Source organism: Diadema setosum, chromosome 12 (genome assembly GCF_964275005.1).
Source record: "Diadema setosum chromosome 12, eeDiaSeto1, whole genome shotgun sequence".
Classification (NCBI taxonomy): Eukaryota; Metazoa; Echinodermata; class Echinoidea; order Diadematoida; family Diadematidae; genus Diadema; species Diadema setosum.
The window spans coordinates 1,450,103-1,468,903 of record NC_092696.1 but is presented as its reverse complement, the minus strand read 5'-3'; the positions used below and the strand labels follow the sequence as shown (position 1 = coordinate 1,468,903).

At 36.6% G+C, this 18,801-nt stretch overlaps 1 protein-coding gene across 1 annotated transcript in view; it reads right to left on the bottom strand.

Moving 5' to 3' along the window:
• Positions 1–3,756: 3,756 nt before the first annotated feature.
• The window catches only part of LOC140235653 (uncharacterized), a 70,234-nt gene continuing 55,189 nt past the window's right edge, over positions 3,757–18,801 (bottom strand). Inside the window, 4 exon segments of the mRNA XM_072315662.1 lie at positions 3,757–3,864; positions 6,526–6,594; positions 7,409–7,588; positions 8,867–9,049. Of these exon segments, the coding sequence (XP_072171763.1) occupies positions 3,757–3,864; positions 6,526–6,594; positions 7,409–7,588; positions 8,867–9,049 (540 nt within the window).

The following is an 18,801-nucleotide window of genomic DNA, read 5'->3' as shown; positions in this document are numbered from 1 at the left end:
GTGCCAAATAAGGAAAAAAAAAAAACTAAAATGTGAACTATTACTGTGACCGAGCTATTATTGGTTTCAGGAGTACAACATGATTTGCATAATCATAAAGCCTACTTTGGTATATACACTATAAACTGTTGTTGCATTAAAGCTATCGCCAGTAAGACAGTGATCAGTAAGACACAAGAAGTAACATGTACAGCTATCAAGCCATTTGGTGTCCGCCGTCAAGCTTTGTATAGAAAGTTAGAGAGAGAAAGAGGTAAAGAGGAAGAGAGGGAAACGAAGTAGAATGTGGAATTGATAATGATGAATTCGGAGAGCCTGACAGCAAGACCCAAAATGGAATCTGCAGCGTGTTGACAAGAATTTTTGATCGGACAATAACATACCACAATGTTACATAAGACATTACAATTATTCAGTTTCTGCAAGATATGCACTCAATAAAGACTCTTTTAATTTGCGTTTAAAGGAATATAAAGACAAGCAGCTTGTTATTTCGGGGGAGAGGTCATTCCAATATCTAGGGCCCGTATACGTTATCGTTTTTTTAGCGAAAATTGTTCGAGTACGTGTAAGGTGAAATGCGTCACTTTGGCGGGTAGGATAATTATGAATCAAATAGTTTTTTCCTGAACATGCGAGAGAAAACATCCGGTAACTCCTTGGCAGAAAATTTATACATAAATATGCCGACGTTGTAACTAAATAAATCTGATGTATAAGCATGAAAAATATAACGTTATTATAACATGATTGTATGCATATGAATATCCATATCATAATTGTCACTGACACCATTTACATAAACTACACAAACAATCCAAAACAGCATGCATGTAGTTAATGACATGTTTATGAATCATGATACCAATTTTTCCTATATAAAAACTTGAAAATGTTAATACTAAAACAAAGAAATAGCTTTCTATACTCGCTACTCACTCAGTATGTGCGTATTGTTACCTTTTTTAGTATACATGTACTCTTGCTATCTGTGTCCTAAAGCCCATAAATCAATATTTTCGACTCAAATACAAAGTATTTGAAAACAAAACATTAGAAAGAGGGACGAAAAAAAAAAGCTGGAGAAAACACATGAAACAGAGTTGAGTTGTTTCTACAAGACTGATCGAGAAGGATCATGTTGACTTGATCAGATTGATAAGATTCGAATTGAATTTGCAGTCCTATATAGGGGTGTTAATCCACTATCAAAGGAATGAGCCCAACCCCGAAGCTAAATCGGAGCCACATTGAAATGGAAGTCATCCTTGTGACCTTCAAAAACAGAAAGGGTGTCCACTCAACTCTATCATTAGTGTAATTTAACGCGGAATAGATCAGATGTTCGAAAATCATTACAACATGAAGTATACAAAGGTGGCAATGTCACCGTATTGATGCGGTATCTAAGAGCTGTGAGGTAAAACTGTCACAATGTAATGCGACTTTGTCTCACCAGAACAATGTCCACCTTCTGAAAACACATTAGTCTTACATATCGAAAGACGGTCTAAGCAGCAATAATGTTATATTTTTCATGCTTATACAGCTCTATTTCAAACTGTCTTGCAAAAAAAAAAAATATCATTCCATTCATCATACATTTTTTTTTACATTGTCTATAAAAGTGACAATGGTAACAAGCAAACCAGAACAAATATCTAATCTACTTTTTTTTTTTTAGTTGTTATTATACGAATGGGCCTATTTTTCTGGATGTCAGTGAAAGACTTTTGTCTGGTATGACTAGAGGTTCGATGTGGCAGACTGTTATTGTGCCGAAGCTTCTATGTATGTGCAATATAATACATCATCGTGGTGTTATGCCCTCGTTCTTCAACATCTCCGGCGAGTATTACAAGTTTTTTTTTTCTTTCTTTTGTTAACCCAAAATCACTCTCATCAACATTAATTCGAATATCTCTTTTCAGTTGAAGTTACAATACTGCACAAAATCAAAAAAAAAAAAAAAAAACCAAAACAAAACATGAAGAGTCAATCATGAAATAATTTTGTAATAACTTCCGTACAGCTTTGGAAGAATATTTGCATCGCAATGACATATTTCGTAATAAGATTTCTTAGAGTTAATCTAAAACGTTTTGCGATGGAGTAAGGGCAGTATAAAATTAATGTTAATGTTGCTATACGTGCGTATGTAGGGGGTCCTTCAGTGCAATGGCAGTGTTTATCGTAGTAAATCTACTGGCAGTGCATAGAGCTCTTCATCCAAACAAACTGCTGTTCTTCACAATGTAATAATTAAGAACGTTGTCGTATGTGTGTATGTGTGTCTCACTCTGTGTGTTTGTTTATCTGTCTGTGTATGTGTCGTATAGAAGTATAGAACTGAATTTCGATAGAAATACATTTAAAAAACACGGGATGGATATTCACCTTTGTCCGCATGCCAAATCTGGTCGTCCATGGGGTCCATACAAAGTATTATCATCTCATTATTAATTGAACATATAAAAATAAATATATTCTGTACATCAACCAAAGAGCAATTACAAAAATAGGTCATAAAAGACTATGTACAGTAAAAGTATATTACAGATGCTCTGATACACAGTTAAATCGATATCCATTGCTATTTACACGATATATACAATCACTGAGACCATTTACATAAACTACACAAACAATTAAAAGCAAGATACTATAGGTAATGACGTATTTATGAAATATGAGATCAATTTTTCTTACATGAGCTGAAAGAATAAAACAAAGAAATGGCTGATCATACTCGGTACTCACTCAGAGTGTGCGTAATGTTTTGTTTTTTTTTTTCAGTATGAAATTGCACTCTTGCTAGCTGTATCCTGCGATGAAAAGACCGTAAATCATTATTTTCGACTCAAATACAAAATGATTGCAAAGGTCAGGTTGAGAAAACGTTTGAAAAAGAGATGTTTAAACAACGCTGGTCAACAAGTATGGCTTTCAGCCATGATAATATCTCAAGAAGGTGCATGCTGTCACAATGTGGTAGAAGTGTCTACAGCTGGTATCAACTAAACAAATTGCTAAAGCGAACATTTTTGGCTTGTTCATTTTTGAACTTTCAGCGTTATATAGGAATACGTTACTCATCAAGTCCATAGAGCTGTCACACTCACATTTCTGATGTTAATGTTTTAGATCGGCTGCGGCTCTATGAAACCTGAAGCGGGGTTGTCAAGTGCGTGGTTTCTTTTAATACATTTTGTTCTCATTCAGTCCATGTCTTATCCCCTCCTGTCGTCGTAGACATTCCTGTCCTTCTGCGCTTTGTTTTCCCATTAATCTTGGTTCAATATCTTTCTTCTTCGGGGCCTCTTTTCGTTCATGGTGTCATTTTCTATAGCCCCCACCCCTCATTCGGGCTTGGTTTCAAAGACAGACCATGGAGCTACTCTAATACTAGTAGTATCTCCATGTACAGACCACGGCAGACCGCCTGGTTGAAGATTGCACACTTCATCGAATGGCAGGTGGATGGATTCCTTTCGACAGTCTCACCCGTGCTGCCAGGTCCTGGCTGACCGCAGAGGACATGAGACGACATAATTATTAGAAAGACCACAAGTAAGAAGAAGATTCTCCAAAGAGCTTTTGTCTCTTCTTCTTATGACGTTTAGGCTTGGTTTCTTCCCCTCTCCTGCCTTGATATCGTTCTCTTGCTTGTTCCCTTCTTCCTCTTGCATGTCCTTCTTCCTTTGCTGTCCTGGTCCTTTCAAGAAACCAACTCCTCGAATAGTCACATACTTCCATTTAGCTGTTTGTTTCACATTCGTCCGGAGCTGGTAACTTTTCTTGCCCAGAACCTTGGTCTGATTCTTGGCTGCTCTCGTCTTTTGAGCTGCTGTCATCATTGGGTGTCTGTTGGAGAGTGAGAGGAGATTGAATAGAATGACGGGTAGTAGAGGACTGGTTAATGTTCGTCTAATCCAAATGAAAGACTGCCAGTTCGAAATCTTACAAAAGTAGGCCACAATCGAATTTCCCCATCTTTACAATAACAGAGTCAGAAATAAGCTTTAAAATTATATATACCTTGCCAAAGTTGAACCACCTCAACCCCTTAAAGGGCGTGTACAGTTCTGGTTGAGGTGAGGATCTAGCTTTAACGTTTTGCGAAATATTCGGAAACCACTCTATGAGATGTCAAAGAGCATGTACTTCTAAAGGGTATCAAAAGTTTATTTGATGAAAATGGGTTTTGAAATGGCTGAGATATCAAAAAACAAGGTGAAACAAAGAGATTCTAATTAAATGCGTGGCCTGCGCCTTTTATCAATATCACTTTTTTTTGGATATCTCAGCCATTTGAAACCAATTTTCATCAACAAACATTGAAGCCTTCTTAAAATTAAATGCTGTTTCATATTTCATAAGATTTTTCTCCTTATCTCACTATAGGAATGCAATAAACCTGAACCCCCACCTCAACCAGTACTAGACACTCCCTTTATTACATAAGAAAGCGTTAGAAAGGAAAGTTTACATAGAAAAGGAAGAAAAGAGGATTGTGATACAGAGTCACATAGGCGAACTGTGCAGAAGTATCAATTTCCCACTAAAAGCTGCAGCCTGTCCAAAAAAGGAAAATAATGGTCCAATAAAACTTTTAATACCTCTATTTCAGTTTCGTTATGAGCCGCAAAATTTTGACATTAGGAAGAGAAAGGATTAGTCTTCAATTAAAGGGAAACATAGAACATTTTTCGATCAACCTAAATGACACATTTTTCTCTTCTTTTTTTTTTTCGTTAAAGCAAATTCTAATCAGCCACATTATGTGGGTTTTAAGCCGGGCCGTTGCATAAAGGTATACAACGCGCGGTTAACGAACCCTTATGCTAGAGTCACACATGGCCGGGTCACAGAATGGATTTGATCCGAGTAAAATGAGCTGGATTAGTCCCGGAATGGAGGGTAATTTATGCTACAGTCACACATGGCCGGATTTTGAACCAGGTCCATAAGGGATTAAAATCGTATCGACCCGGTTCGAGCCATAGAGACCAATATCGAACCGTATAAAAATCCGCTTTAAAGCCTTTACTGAATCCTTTTCGACCCCTATTGACCAGGGTGTCAACCCGCTTCAACCCGTAACGACCGACCCGGATGTAAACATTGTCATCCGTTGCATCAAGGCAATGCGATATACGGCAAGGGTCCATGCGGTTTTACGCTGCGGGTTGCAGTGGGTCGATGCCAGTCAATGCGGTTCGAACCGGATCAATTCGGATATCAATGCTGCATTGAAATCCGTGAGAAAATTTTGAACATGACCAAAGAATTTTCACCGCCGTATCGTAGCCCCATCAGGAATTGACACGGGTTACGATGAGGGTCAGTGCGGGTCTCCATGGCTCGAACCGGGTCGATAAGGTTTTATTTTTTATATAGACCCGGTACCAAATCCGGCACGGAGAACAGAAACAGACATAGTTCCTTTTTTGGTACACCATTGCAAAAACCCGGCCCGTCGCCAGTACCGTGCTCGGTGTAAACGGGCCTTCATCCTTGTCATTGGTGTTCATTCAATAGAAAGTATTGCGGAAACATCCGAACAAGTTTATCGCCAGCGCACTTACGCACTGCATTTTACTCGAATATGCGATGTTGCATACATGTCGCTGGAAACAATTGATCCTTGACGACGTATGCTGCCTACAAATTCTAATATTAAAGTTAGTATCCTCGTTTGCGGGAATCTGACAGCACCTCAGACATTAGATGACTAACTTCATCTTTCTTCACCATGTCCAGGCAGCAACGTACGCCGCAAGCTCGCGAAGGGTGAATTGTTTGCGCGACGACATGGAAGGCGCATTGGTATCAATACTTCCCGATAGCCTGCAATGCCTAGGTCTTACCCGAAAACAGAGATGAGTGGTTAAAAACAAATCATCAAGCATTAGGCCTACTTTTGAGACATTTTTCACACCCAAACCCCTAATGTGGATTTTTTTTATTTCACTTCATATCAAATTACTTATCATGTTGGAATTCAAAGCATTTCTTTAAGTTCAGGTGGTTTTTGTTTGTTTTGTTTTGGTTTGTTTGTTGTTGTTGTTCGTTTGTTTTTGTTTTTTGTCGCTAAAATTACCGACATTACCTCGGAATAAAATATCTATGTATCAACATGTGATACTACTAAAAGACCCTATCGTATGAGATCATGGTGTAAAACAAATTGCTGATGTCCTTTAACTTGATTCTACATTCTTCGCAGCAGATTAATTCTACCTCCCTCTTGTTTCTCCTCATTGTTCACCATTACGTACTGCTGAATAAGATTGAACTGGATTAAGATAAGACGTCAAACTCTTGAAAGAACTTCCTATAGTAAATCTCTTCGCTGTTCTTCTTGTGACTTTTTCTCTGCTTCCACCCAGATGTCCCACTAAGGTAATGCTAGGCCACCAATAACTACACTTCATGAATATCACATATATGATTATTAATAATCTCGTAATTGAGAAAACAATAGAGTGAGAAAAAGAAAAAAGTAATACCAAAATATTATACCTGTATGCCTCCTTGATTATCACTCAGGAAAGATCTTAATGGCTTGTCATTGATGGTGATGGACTCCACCTGTAACATGATGAAGATAATCAAAAGGACACATCGTTATCACTATTTACCAATTCTTATTTCCCTGAAAGAAATGGATTCATAGCAACATAGCTTGTATCATACTGGTTGGGTTTCCTTGTTAATAAGGAATGGCGCAACCACCTCCACTGCAGAAAATATCATTTGTCATTTTAAAAGTTTTCCTGTCAAAAGTCCTGGTACAATGTACGGCTACATTGGTTACGTTCAGACGACAATCCTTAACCTCGAGGATAGGAAACCTCGATGTTAAGCTTGTAGTTAGGGACCGTGAAGACGCACTCGTAGTTAGCTAACCTCGAGGTTAGCTCGATGTTAAGAGCCACGAGAAATCTTACGGTTAGCGCTCTAACCACGAGCCCCGGGGGTCCCCACTCGTAGTTAAGCAAGGTGTGGACACAAAAATCAGCGCACTCAAAGGGGCAGGTATTTAACCTCGTAGTGTTGACGCACGTCGAAGTTAACCTCTATAGTTTAGGGCTTGTCATCTGAATTTTATTATTGTCGGGTGGGAAATGATAAACATTAACATGATTTATAATGGTGATGCTTCAAATAATTATGATGTTTTTATTTTGAATTTCCTTGTGTGATAAATGATAATCTTATCCTTGTGCAAAACAAAATATTATCTGAAAACATCATTGCCCTTGCAACGGCTTTACTTTCTGCATTAAATTGGAATATCACCCTTTTAATAAGGTGGTTATAAACTCCCCTCCCCTCCCCTCCCCTCCCCCCCCCTTCCTCATCTTGAACAAATGATGAGCAAATTTCTATAACTGATTCTTACTTTACAGCGAGAAGCCTGTGAGGAAATTGTCGTGAAGAATGTCCTTGGCAGTTTAACCCGGTTAAGATTGGCACGTGTAAGATTGGGCAGACGACACAGAATTTCAGCCAAGTGTGCTGCTCCTGACTCTGAGACTAAGTTGGAGTACTGTTCGAAAGATTCCAAGGAAAGTTCGCTGATCTGTAAAAGTAAAAAAAAAAAGTAATGAAAACAAAGGAAAAAAACTAGAAAAGGCGCTATGGCGACTGGTATGCCTCCGCCATATCACATGGTTCTACGAATAGGTTTAGATAACATCTTGGCAATTTTAGACGGTAATTGACAAGCAAAAAGAAAAAAAAATGAAATGAAAGGACATGACAAGACTGTCATGAATGTTTTGAGAGTTTACTGTCCTTGACCTAGGTCCCATTTTTGTTTCATTTTTTTTTTCAATGAAATGAAATTTTATTTAAAAAATATGTTTGTTGTTAAACAAATTAAAAACGTTCAATGTATTACAAAAAATGCATACTATAAATGAAACTAATAACTATTTAAAATAATTGCGTTAATGGAAAAGAAGGACCTACTTTGAAAAAAAAAAAAAAAAACAAGCTTGTATAAATGCCGGCCACTCAGTACATTGAACTGACATTACAATTTAATTGGATGGCTAAATTTGTTTTGAAATCATCTTGTTGGGAGTATGTTCAGCATTTTAATCTTAGATACCTGACTTTTGACTCCATGACATCAAAATTCCCCAGAAAATCATTGACAGGCAGTAGACCGGTTCTAAGTGGCGTTTTGTGTATTGTGGCCCTCTATCAGCATGGGCAGCGCCATTATTGCGGTGTTCACGCCTGCCCCCCCCCCCCGATGCACGCGCACGAATAGTCGCAATGCAGCGCGCGTGTGCAGTGTTATCTGCTCAGCTGTGTCTGCTGCCCTGGGGGTGGGCGGATGGGGGGTAGGACACCGCAGCTAGACTTAATGGCTGCACCCTGTAACCGCAACTTGTCTGCTGCCCTCAACGAACCCGAATTGGTCTATTTGCATATATATACTAGGTTTCATGAGCCATTTCTTAAGTATGGAGAAAAAATATATATATTTTCACTTGAATTTCCACCTTTAACATCATGGTCCCTGGTAATACATGTAAACAGTAAGTCTAAGAAAATACATTCAAGCGTTGTATAGATACTGGAGAAAAGTTTATTTCTAAGACTTTGACCCTGACCTTTGACCTTTAACCATGAGCAAAAGTTGACAGGCAAAACTTCGTCCACTCATACACATATCATGTAAAGTTTCATTAGCATGCCTCAAATGGTTATCAAGTTAGGCTGTCCACAAATTAAGTTGAGTTAAGTTTCACTCCCTCAGTTACCGTTGTAATCTACATGTTTGAAGCCTACCACACTTCCAACAGCAAATGACACATTACATAATGCACAGTAAAAGATTACATACCTGGCATGATGATGCAGAGGTGACGGCTGTTGAAAGGAAAGTATCGGGCAGGTAGGGACATTTCAGACTGAAACTCGAAAGACGTGGCATAGCAAACACCCATTTGGCCAAGTCATCTCCAATCGAGGACTGATACTGTGAATCGTCTTGAATTCTGCCAAATATCAAGTGCAGATCTTGAATCTGCATAGGGGGATGATTCAATAGAAAAAAAAGCGATATAATATAATCATGTCAAAATGGCAAGAATGAATAACTTAATAATGAAGAGCTTGCTTCAAAAGAGATAAATCTATCATTTTTCAATGGATTTAGCGCCTTTTGGAAGCAAGCTCTTCATAATATCAAAGAAACCAACATTAACCAAGACAAAGGTGGAAGCCTGAAACATGTCTTATACATGTATTTTTCGCAATGATCGACGATGTACTCCAGTAGACACCTCTAGTAGACCGTCGGAAATTCGGTGACTCACTCTATGCAAGATTTCCAGACTGGTTTCAACCGAACCAGAGCAGCTACAAAACCCTAAGACATAGCAAGTGCAGGAGTAAACGCTAACTATACAATGCAATGACTGATTTGACAATGATTCTTAACTCAGCTTTAGATTGGCTGTTTAAAGTTTTCAAGTTGCCGACGCACGACCAATCAGTAACCAAGATGCCACACTGACCAATGAGGTCACTTCCTCGTTGCTAGGGGCGGAGTCAAGCTGCAGCGCTATAAAATCCAAATCTTCGGACACGTTTCTGTTCCGTTGAAAAACGGAAAACCATGGCCCAGAAAAAAAAAAACACGCTATTTTCTTGTCTTTCCATTGATCATTTAGCTTCGAGATTTCGATAGATAGATAGATGATAGAACATATAATAGACTAAAAAATTAGGTCAAACACAGAAATCCGAGCGTTTTGACGGATTTTGATGATCTGCCTTCAAACTCCATTTTCTTGTCTCACCCGTCAGCGATTTTAGGATTCCTTTTGTTGTAGCGGGTCACATAATTATACATACTACAGGGCTCGACACTTTATCGTTTTGTTGTTGTTGTTGTTGTTGTTGTTGTAGGTTTTTTGTTTTGTTTTCTTCTTTTTTTTTCTTTGGCGGTGATTTTTCATTCGAGAAACTGAAACCTTAAAATCTAACATTTTTGTCCCCCTAATAACCTATTGTGAATCTCAGTTGTTCAAACTATGGTAGGCTTGCATCCATTTAAAATGGCCCTGATAATTTGACCTTCAAGCCACGAACAAGACAAATGAAGGTCAAAAACCTAGGAATAATGAGTAGCTCTGGTGGGAAATGACGTCATTCGATGTATACCAGCCTATTTCACTGTATGCTCATGTTTCTGTATCCATTTTAGAGTAGAGATAAGCTGAAATACCTTACATTAATTATGATTACTATATCGTATGACTCGCACATGAAAAACAAGAAGAAAAGTGAATTGTTTTGCTCAGCAATGCTGACTGTCTGCTCTTAGTATTTCGGAAGACGTAATCCCTTTTCTTCAAATACGGAAATTTGAAAGCAATGGCAATAGTAGTTTTTGTTCATTTTATGTAATATTTGACATGGATTGGATTTGAAGGGTTGTACTATTAATTAGCTGCTCATGTGTACCCAACACGTGTTGAATCTTACAGGCTCTCATGAGCCGAGAGTATCAGTCATGATAGCTACAGCGCGTCATAAATGTATTTTATTATCATAAGCTACTGAAGAGGAAGCAGTGTATGTGTGGTAAGTCTGTAGAACACTGTTTGTTTTTTTTCTCATTACAAATGACAATCCCTAGAACAAAACAAGTGTTAACTGGCACACGTTTGGGTGTTATATCATTACCAGCATTGTCACATTAGTAACGGACAATCACTTTAGTAACTCCAGAGGGTTTCTGCTATAAGAGTCACAAGACTTTGTGAAATGGAGGTAGGCCTACTCAATGGCCACAAGACATTTCCAATTCAAAAGTCTTTTCCGCCTATAATGAGTTGTACCAAAATATGACGATGGAAATCATTCCAAAGAAGATGCATTTTGGTGTTTCACGCTTGATTGTGGCTATATGTAGACAATAGAAACTTCGGAAAATGCAGCTCTACAAACACACAAAACGGCATCTTAAAAAAAAAAAAACATGCGAAAGAAATAAGAAAAAACATGATCAAAATCAAATGGAATCAAATTAGGCAATAGTGTAAACTGCATAAAATGGACAGTTTAAGTCATTAGATATAATCAACGTAACGTTTAAAATGATTTATGAATTACAATATAAACTACCGAGCGAGGATAAGGGCTTCAAAAGTCCTTATCCACACTTGGTAGTCTACATGTTGGAAGCATACTACGCTTCCAACAGCAAATGACACATTACATATGCACAGTAGAATATTACAAACCTGACAGAATGATGCTGAGGTGACGGCTGTTGAGAGGAAAGTATCGGGCAGGTAGGGACAATTCAGACTGAAACTCGAAAGACGTGGCATAGCAAACACCCATTTGGCCAAGTCCTCTCCCATTGAGAATTGATAGTGGGAATCGTCCTGAATGCTGTCATCAAAAATCAAGTGCAGATCTTGAATCTGCAGATGGGGACGAATCAAAATATTAATAGAAAAAAGTGATAACATTATGATCATATTAAAATGGCAAGAATGAATAGCTTAACAAATGAAGAGCTTGCTTCCAAAGATATAAATCTATCATTTTCAATGGATTTAGCGCTTTTGGAAGCAAGCTCTTCATAATAGGTTATTATCGAAGAAACCAACATTAACCAAGACAAAGATGGAAGCCTGAAACATGTCTTATACATGTATTCCTCGCAATGATCAACGATGCACTCCAGGAGACACCTCTAGTAGAGCGCTGGAAATACGTAGATGACATGACCATTGCTCTGAATAGGAAAATCAATTCTGCAAGGGTAGACCCGGACGCGTTTTTTTTTTTTTTTTTTTTTTTTTTTTTTAGACGGCACAGAATGATTGGGGCATGGCGGGTATTAAACCTATGGGAAACACGTTGGGTTAGGGTTAGGGTTTAGGGTTATGGTTAGGGTTAGGGTTTGAGGGTTAGTGTTATGGTTAGGATTAGGGTTAGGGTTAGGGTTAGGGTTAGGGTTAGGGTTAGGGTTAGGGTTAGGGTTAGGGTCCCCAATCTGTGCCGTCAAAAAAAAAAAGTCCCGGACATACTCACGGAACTCAGTAGGTGGTGTGCCAAAGCGGAGATGAAACTCAACCCTTCGAAATGTAAAGTGATGCGTGTCGTTCACCAAAGCACCACTCCCTCCCCTCAAGCTTAAGCTGAACGATAATGTATTAAAAGAAAATAAGAAACAAGGTCAAGCTCCTTGGGTTTCCTATTAAAAGCAATCTTCGTTAGGATTTGCATGTCAACGACATTGTCAAGCGAGCTGCAAGGAAGCTCTACGTACTCCACGTCATGAAACGATACAGGGCGCCATCTGAAGACCTACTAACCATCTTCACTAGCTACATCAGACCAGTCCTAGAGTATTGCGTACAAGTGTGGTATTCATCTAAAACAATACTAATAAACAAAGTAACGCCATCGAAATGGTTTAAAAAAGAGCGCTCCGTAAATCTTGGGTAATAGGTACTAATCATTTAAGGAGGTCTGTGTGATGCGCAACATCACTTCACTCTGTGATAGAAGAGATCAGTTGTGTCTGATGTTCGCTGCCTCACTCAATGCGAGGTTTCCAGACTGGTTCCTGCCAACACAGAGCAGCTACAGAGCCGTTAGTCATAGCAACAAACTCAGGGAGATCAAGTGCACGACTGAATGTTACAGGAGCAGTGTAAATGACTTATTTAACAAATATTCAAAACTCAGCTTGAGATTCTGGTTGTTTAAAGTTTTTCAAGTGGTACTTGTATTGTACAGGTAATTTTATTATTGTTCTGTGTTCACATTATAACTCACACCAAAGGTATATAATTCAGAGACATTTGAATATGTTTTCAGATTGATAAGTTGCATGTTGGTAAGGTTGAATACTAAAAGAATTTCGTATGATTTTTATTTTACAATTACCATAATGTGATAAAATTTTCAATATAACACAATGTGAAGACAAAATATCATTATATTATGTAAAATATATCTTTCGGTTATTGTATACCAGACAGTGTGATAATTTCTGATGATGTTTTACCTTGAATTTAAAATTAAGCTGAAGCTTGTTTGTTTCAGTTCGTAATATGTTTTTGTATATCCTGAATACATCTCCTTTTTGCAACTTTTCTAAACCTTTCTCTCTCCCCCCTCCCCCCCCCTCACTCACCCCCTCACTTTCTTTTTATATCTCTCTCTCTCTCTCTCTCTCTCTCTCTCTTTTCTCCAGTTGCATACTATGTTCTACAACCTAGACGGGCATTACGTGCATTATATAAAATGACTAAAATGTGATATGAATTTGATTTCGCGTGAGTTGAAGAGGCTCTAATCTTTTTTTTTTTTGTAAGTCTCTAGAATTATTATCAAGCATTCTAAAAATCACAATCACCAATGAAATCATTTTCAAAATGAATTATGTATTAATCAGTATGTCGTCATTGGGATGGCAGGATCAGATTACGTACTATTAATTTTGTATTTGCAATGTCAAATGTTTGGGAAAGGGGTCATGGTGGCCGAGGCACCCACATACAGTGGGATTTTTTTTTTGTTTTGTTTTTTCCTTTGGCATGCCATGGTGACCTTATTTTGGGGTTGGGGCAGCTGAAACTTGAACGGGACGTCGCTTGACTAATTGTCTGACCAATAGTCTGAGAAAGTCATTTATACCAAAATTTGAGATACAAGGTCTGGTCGCCCCAGCGACGATGTGGTACTGTGATGTATTTTTAATAAAGTATAATCTGATTTATAAACGCGGGATGGATGTTTATTCTTCATTAGTCACAAATTTTATTCATATTTCTAACGACATTTCATGATAAATGGTTGCATATATATTCCTCTTATTAATGTTATTGTAATTTGAATTATAGTGTTAACGAATTAGTGTTCTATTTTAATGTATTATTCTCAGCGTAATAATTAACGATATGTAATTCGGAAATTTATTTCAGGTCTCAATTAAGTTTTGAATCATTTCTACCTACCTTTCTCTCTCCCCGTCTCTCTCTCTCTCTTTTCCTTTCTCTCTCTCCCTTTCTCCCTCTCTCTATCTCCCTCTCTCTCTCTCCACACACTCTCTCTTCTCACACTTGGCTCTGTAGTTTTCAAGGTCATTTTACGTGCATTATGTACAACGAGCAAAATGTGTTAAGCATCTGATTTCAGTATTGGAGTAAGTTTAATTTGATTTGTTTGAGCTGTTGTATGTTTTTGTTATCAAGTTTATACTTTGGAATAGATACTCATGTGGAGGTACATGACATGGCCATTATTTATGATCTTTGCTTTCATTGTGCAATATTTAACCCTGATATTTTTTTTTTGTTTTTTTCTTTTTTAATGCATCTTTTTTTTCTATATTATACTCCAATGTTCTCACACTCACTCACGTAAAATATCTGCAATTCAGCCTGCGGGCTGCTATGGATGTTGTCCGATAAAAATGTATTTGTTTTCATCATCATCATCTATGTACAATGTACATGTGTTTAGATCCCAATCCTAAGACACAAGATCAAGCCATTGCAAACAATTTACTGACAAACTTTAATCATGTCTTCTCCTTCTTCTTCTCTTGGTTCAGTCTGCACCTTACCATAAGATGAAGATTCTTGCAGACTGTTTTATTTACATTATAATACTGTTTATTTAAAGATATTTACAAGCACACATTATGGAGAACAAAGACAGACTAGCCACTGTGATGAACCGTTAGCCGGTTACGGAATGCTCCCACAGATGGCGCTGCAGCAATGTTCAAGGACAGGGAATTCCAGCTCCTTACTGCTATCGGAAAGAACGAATGGCGATGCGATTCAGTTTTCGAGTGTGGTATATGAGACGAATGTGGTTGGGTGGCTCTTGTCAACTGGGTAACATTGTGATATTATAGTCTTGTGCCGGAAGATGAGTAAGTTTATTGTGTAAACTTGGCGTCCCCATAATGCGAAATGACATCGATCGCTCACATTGAACCGGAAAGCGCTCAAGGGATGATAAACACCACCGATCCATCATCGCAAAGTTCTGCTCTACTCCTACAGGAAGCGATCTAAACTCATCAAAGCACGTAAAAAAAAAAAAAAAAAAAAAAAAAACCTCAAGAACTCCGGGATCACAATTCAAGAGAATCTGACACCCCACAATGCAGAACTCTACACAAAAACCTACAAAAACCCAAAAGTCAAAGTAGCATGTACTCAGGATGGCAAAATCATTGCCTCAATCCAAGCCTCAGGTGGAAAGATGATCACAAAATTGATCACTTCGGGCAAACACCTATTAAAGAAGCCTGTGAGCTGTCGTGTACAACTGTACAGATATTGAGATCAGTGTATAATTAATGTTCTGTTAATCTGAAAAATAATTACTCCCTGCAGTATGGATATTTTTACATAAACTCTTATTTTTTTTTTATTGCTTTTTCCCCCTAATACAAATGAAGTTTTGTTTTTGTGATTGTGCATAAACTGTGTATGATTGTATTTGCATAGTGTATGCCTTTTAAATTATATTTTTGACACTGTATTTATTTATTCATTTTCTATTAAGACATTTCCCGTTTGTAGTATGTTTAATTCATGTCTGTGTGTTACATGTTCACAGCCTGTTCACTCTGAAGAAGTCACTGCTTTGTAGTTTATGTTCCCATTTGGTGCATGTAGAATGTATTCCTGATTTTTCACTCGATGACTTTGAAAAACTTGGTGAAAGTGAAAGGTCATCCTGGTATTGTCATGCATGCATTGGTAAGGAATTGCCTTTTAATATGCACTCCTCTGATACTGATTTTTATAACGCAATAAATATATTTTTTTTAATTTTGAAACAATGCATTCTCAGCATTCAGATTTTTTTGTGTGTTGATAATGATATTAAGGATTTTTAAAGGACGATATTGATGATGATACTTCAAAATATTTTACCCAAGCTGATTTTAGTGCATTTTAAAACAGTAAATATATAAAAAAAATCATTTTCTGTTTTTCATATTAATTGTAGGAGTTTACCGAAGCATTATGAAGATATTGCACTGTTATTGGATTATCTTGAGTGTTCTTTTAATGTTATTGCATTGACAGAAACTTGGTTCGATTCTAACAATGCAAAATGTTATTCTTTTTGTGGATATGATATTGTCAGTAAAGAAAGAATAGATAAGAAGGGAGGAGGAATAGCTCTTGCCATTAAAAAAGATGTGAAATATGTTATGAGACCAGATATTAGTATATTCAATGATGAATGTGAAACTCTGTTTATTGAAATACATAAATCTTATAAAAATGTAATTATCGGTGTGTGTTACAGACCACCCTGTAAATCTGTAAAAGGTTATCTTAATCATTTGAAAGAGATATTATCTGTTGTTAATTCAGAGCATAAGGAATGTATATTGCTTGAAGATTTTAATATAGATCTGATGAAACTTGATGTTAGTTCTTATTCACATTAATTTTTAAAAACATTTTATGCTCATTCATTCTTGCCTATGATAAACAAACCGACAAGAATAACGGATAAGTAAATGACTTTGACTGATAATATTTATTCAAATTATGATGATAATGTAAGTGCTTTTTCTGGGATAATGGTGACAGATATATCTGAATCATTTACCTATTTTTTATGCACTTAATAATGGTGTTTCTGATGATGGTGGTAGTGATAAACAGCAGATGCAGCATGAAGTTATTGATGTTAATATGTGTAATTGTATGCAGCAATTAGAAGAATATAATGTTATGTTTAAAGAAAATGACAGTAGGGATCCACAATATTTAAATACAGACTTTATAGAGTTTTATTGTAATGCATTTGATATGTGTTTTCAACTGAAGTGTGTTAAGAAAAAACAAATTAATAAACCTTGGTATTCGTATGAACTGAAGAAACAGTGTTTAAAAAAAGGGGTAGGTTGTACAAGAAATTTATTAAGAACCCTTCCCAATACCGAAAAGAATGTTACCTTAAATCTCGTAATGTATATACCAATGCTGTTAAAGCTGCCAAACGAAAGTATTATTTTTGTAAATTTCAGAATTTAAAAGGTGATATATCTAAGACCTGTAAGTTGATTAATGATGTATTACAAGTACGTAAATCGAGGGTTCAACAGAGGGTGTTTCAACATGATGGTAAAGTATTAGAAAATCCTGAAGATAGCCTGAATAGCACAACATTTTAATCGTTATTTCATTAATGTTGGAAATAAGATTGTTCAGGCTGTAGGCAAGGATTTTATACTCACAGAGATTTTTAACATGGAAATTATAATCAAACTGCTGTTTTTAAACCTGTAAATAAAAAAGAGATTATTGATTACGTTTTAGCTTTGAAAGATGGAAAGGCTCCAGGGTATCATCAAGTTAAGTCATTGATAGTTAAGAGAGTAATTCATATAGTATGTATACCTTTGTGTTCAATTTTTAACCTGTGTCTTGAAACAGGCCAAATACCAAAGGAATTAAAGTTAGCAAAGGTAATCCAAATTCATAAGACAGGACCAATTGATGTGTTTTCAAATTACAGGCCCATTTCATTATTAACCTTGTTTTCTAAAATATTTGAAAAGTGTCTGTATGTTAGATTACAAGGTTACCAAGATAAACATGGAATGTTATATAAAAAGCAGTTTGGATTTAGAGCTAAACATTCTTCATCTCATTTTTTATTGGACTTTTATTGTTTAATTCATCAAGAGCAATAGAGAATAAAAAATAATAGTTGGGATTTTTCTGGATTTCAAAAAAAACATTTGATTCTATTAATCATGAAATATTATTGGACAAATTATGTTTTTATGGGATCCGCGGAGTAACACTTGAATTGTTACGGAATTATTTGCTTGAAATAAAACAATTTACCGTATTTTCTGATCATAATTCTTTACATGAAAATATTGTGTGTGGAGTACCTCAAGGGTCAATATTAGGTCCACTTTTGTTTTTGATTTTTATCAATGATTTATCAAATATTTCCAGTGCTATGAATGTACTGTTGTTTGCTGATGGTACTAATTTGTTTTTTTAAACATGAAAATGTAGAATGTTTGGTTAAAATAATTAATATGTAACTGTGTAAAGTACGCAATTGGATAAGTGTAAATAAGTTACAACTGAATTATGTAAAGACGCATATGATGATTTTTAACTCTCGTAAGAAAGATATAAATACAATATTGAAGGTATTTATTGATGGCCATGTAATAACAAAATGTAAAGACAACAAAATTTTTAGGCATTAGTATTGACTGTGATCTAAAATGGAAGACACATGTGAATGATATATTGTTAAAGATATCTAAGATCATTGGAGTTATGGGTAAATTAAAAACGTGTTTGCCAAAATGTATTCTTTTAACCATTTATAATTCATTGTCACATGGGTTAAACCAGAGTCAGATATAATCACACATGCCACTTACTGATCTAGTATCTCAACCAATCTGTAGTTTTTATTCGGACACAACAACCCTCAGGGCTTCACAACTTCAAAACATCGTTAACTTATATCTCATCAACTGAGTTCCTCATTCGTGTACACGAATTTTGATTCTCAGATCCATACACAAGTACCTTATTGGATATCTCAGGTTCCTGATATGAACCTGCTGTGATATCTTTACATCAATAACCACTCAGTCGCCCTTACTACTGTTACAACTGTTGCAGTGCGTTTTTACACCACTTCTGCATCTCACTTTTCACTTAGGGCGAGTATGGGACCTAGCTAACTAACATGGGCTAGTATACTCATGTTTAACACCATTCGATA